The 2,749-nt window shown below is 36.8% G+C and overlaps 1 protein-coding gene across 1 annotated transcript in view; it reads right to left on the reverse strand.

The window, feature by feature from the left end:
* znf236 (zinc finger protein 236) overlaps positions 1-2,749 on the reverse strand; it is a 63,752-nt gene that overhangs the window by 1,809 nt on the left and 59,194 nt on the right. The window contains exon 26 of the mRNA XM_016524802.1: positions 1,009-1,138. Coding sequence (XP_016380288.1) covers positions 1,009-1,138 — 130 coding nt within the window. The remainder of the gene's footprint in view (positions 1-1,008; positions 1,139-2,749) is intronic.

Below are 2,749 nucleotides of genomic sequence, written 5' to 3' on the forward strand. Positions count from 1 at the left end.
ACACACACACACACGACGTGTTACTCTGCGCTGCGCAAAACTCCGCATTTGAACAGTCAATAGCAAATACTTAAACTAATAACAAAACAAACCTACAGTCGCTGATTCAGAAGCGCCAGATTGTGATAGCAAAGTCGGAATTGACCCTTTTTTTTTCGAAATAGCCTTTGTGCACAGCCAGCCTTGTACTCTTCTAGGTTCAAAAAACAGTCGTCCATAAAATGCGTTGCACAAATTCAAACATCTGGGTTGTGCTGTTCTGTTGTAAATAAATCTTAACCAATGATTCCTAATTGCATCTACTTCCGGAAGGCCAAATAAAGTGCTTTTGCTTTCGCACTGAAACACACAGCGTCTCCCTGACATGGCTGCATCAACACGACTGCTGTTCCTGAAACCACGCCTTCTTTCTTTGCGTGCACATTTGGGCGGCATTATGCTAATATTTCCACATCGTGACGTAGATATGTGGGGGCGTGTTAGAACGAGCCGTTTTAGGTAGGCGTGGTTGACTCTTAACTTTTATAAAGAATATCTCTTTGGATTTGAGACTTTAGTCTTTGCAACTTTACAGATCTTCTTTATGCACCAAGAGCTTGTAACACTCCAAAGAGAAAGGAAAAATTGAAATCGCATCATATGACCCCTTTAAAAACATTTCGCTCTCAAAAAACTCAGTGAGGTTATATGGTGTTTATGGATGTCAATTTAACATACTAATAAATTCATAATAATGGAGTCTTAAAAAGCACTTTTTAAAAGTTTAACTCATTTCAGCTGTACACACACACACAAAAACAAAACAAACTTTATGTAAATACAATTTTCAATCGACTGAAAGTCCTATGATACAGGTATATGAACTACTGAGGAGACTTAGAAGGTTCACAAATCACAACAGGCAGTTAACAGCTTAGTGGCATCAACTGCTATGCTGTACAGAAATGTCTATATGTGGGACAAAGACAATACAGTAATCAACAAAGCAAGAGTGAAGATTTGCTTTACCTGTGTGTGTGCGATTGTGTCTTTCTAACTGGCTGGGTTTGGAAAAGGCTTTGTCACAGTTAGGGCATTTGAACACTTTGGGTTTCTGAGAGTTCACTTTGGGTCCCTTCTTATGGACATACTCATGCTCCTGAAAGAGAGATATGCAAATGCAAATTTAACAGTTTTTAAAAGTTACAAAGTCCTAAAGGATCAAAATAAAATGTATAATCCCATTCATAGGACAATTAATATCTAGGTACAACTTCTTTGACTTGCTGTTGATTAACAGAAAATAATTTAGTGAATGGTAAACAGTAATATACTTTCAAATGAAATGACAAGAATTAAGTATGTAGATGAGCATTTGGTCATAAAGTGTTACTTGTCTCATCTTAACACTGAGATGCGCAAAAGTGGTATAAATAACAATCAATACGTGCTGTAAACTCTGAGCCTTCGGCATTTTAATAGGGGATATTTTAAAGCGTGATTACTGATAAGAGTTCATTTTACATGGGAAAAAGTGATTGTTTAGCAGCAGTTATGTGTTTATTCATGAGCTGCTGCTATGAATGCTAATTACAATTATAGCTTTGGGTAGAATGAATGAAATTTATATATCTAAAACATGTTTTGTATCTGACTGTTGAATTTGATAAAGCAATGCCTGTGAATTGTTGGTTTGTTAAATTTTGTCATGAAATGGAGCAGATTGCTGCCATCTGGTGTGAAAAAGAAAAATAACATGACTCATGTTGACAATAATAGCCAGGAGAAGACTGAAGTGCTTCCAAATTGATGTGGCGTGGTTAATTAGGGGTGAAAATGACAAACAGTTTGGTGCCAATATGCCAAAGCATTGCAGAAATACAGCCTTAGAACCATTATGGTATTTTTCATATCTCCTGACCACTAGGTGGCACTGTGCTAAAACTGTACAGGTAACATCAGGACATGGTTGTCATAAAGTCTAAGTTTGGTCTGAACAAGATAAAGAGTTGAGGAGATTCATGTCCACTTTGGTGAGCTCTTTGTCAAATTCATTTGTGCGTTATTCGAGAACGGTTGGGTCTATCAAAAAGCTTTTGATAATTTTTTTGCCAGGACCATCGGAAGATGGTATGTGTCAGTTTTGGTGAAAATTGGACAAACTGTCTAGGATGAGTTTGAAAAGTATTTATTTTTATTTTTTTTACATGATATCAAATATTTAATGAAAGGTTTGATTGACAGCAGTGGTTCTTGAGGCAAAGTTGTTCAGAATGAGGAAATCTAACATGATATGAATATTGTGTGTTTGTATGAAACATCACATGATATGAGAGCCGTAAAGCACTATAGTGCCACCTGGTGGCCAATTTCTTTCACATTTCTCACAGACCTGTAGCGTTTGGACCAATCAGACACACAATTGTTCATTAGATTGAACAAATCAATTATTCATTAGATTAACAAATAATCACAGACCCCTCACCCAACAACTATACGGAGTGTATATTATATGTTGATGCATATGCAACATATTAGTGTTCAAAGAATCTTTAAGAATTTGTATATCAACATCCAATCTAGTTACATATGCAAAATACCATGCTTGGAGACAAAGAGTCGGAAACTTTCCCTCCAAAATTTCAAGACACCATTGGCTCTTTGATCCCCAGAGGTGTGACCTCGATAGAAGATAAAGGCAATCACATCAGTGACCCGCCTTCAGTCTAGGTTCTTTTAGATTCTGAGAAGGTGAGGATGCTGAGCTAGA

The sequence above is a fragment of the Sinocyclocheilus rhinocerous genome, unplaced genomic scaffold (assembly GCF_001515625.1).
Source record: "Sinocyclocheilus rhinocerous isolate Xijiao unplaced genomic scaffold, SAMN03320098_v1.1 scaffold1535, whole genome shotgun sequence".
NCBI classification, from domain to species: domain Eukaryota; kingdom Metazoa; phylum Chordata; class Actinopteri; order Cypriniformes; family Cyprinidae; genus Sinocyclocheilus; species Sinocyclocheilus rhinocerous.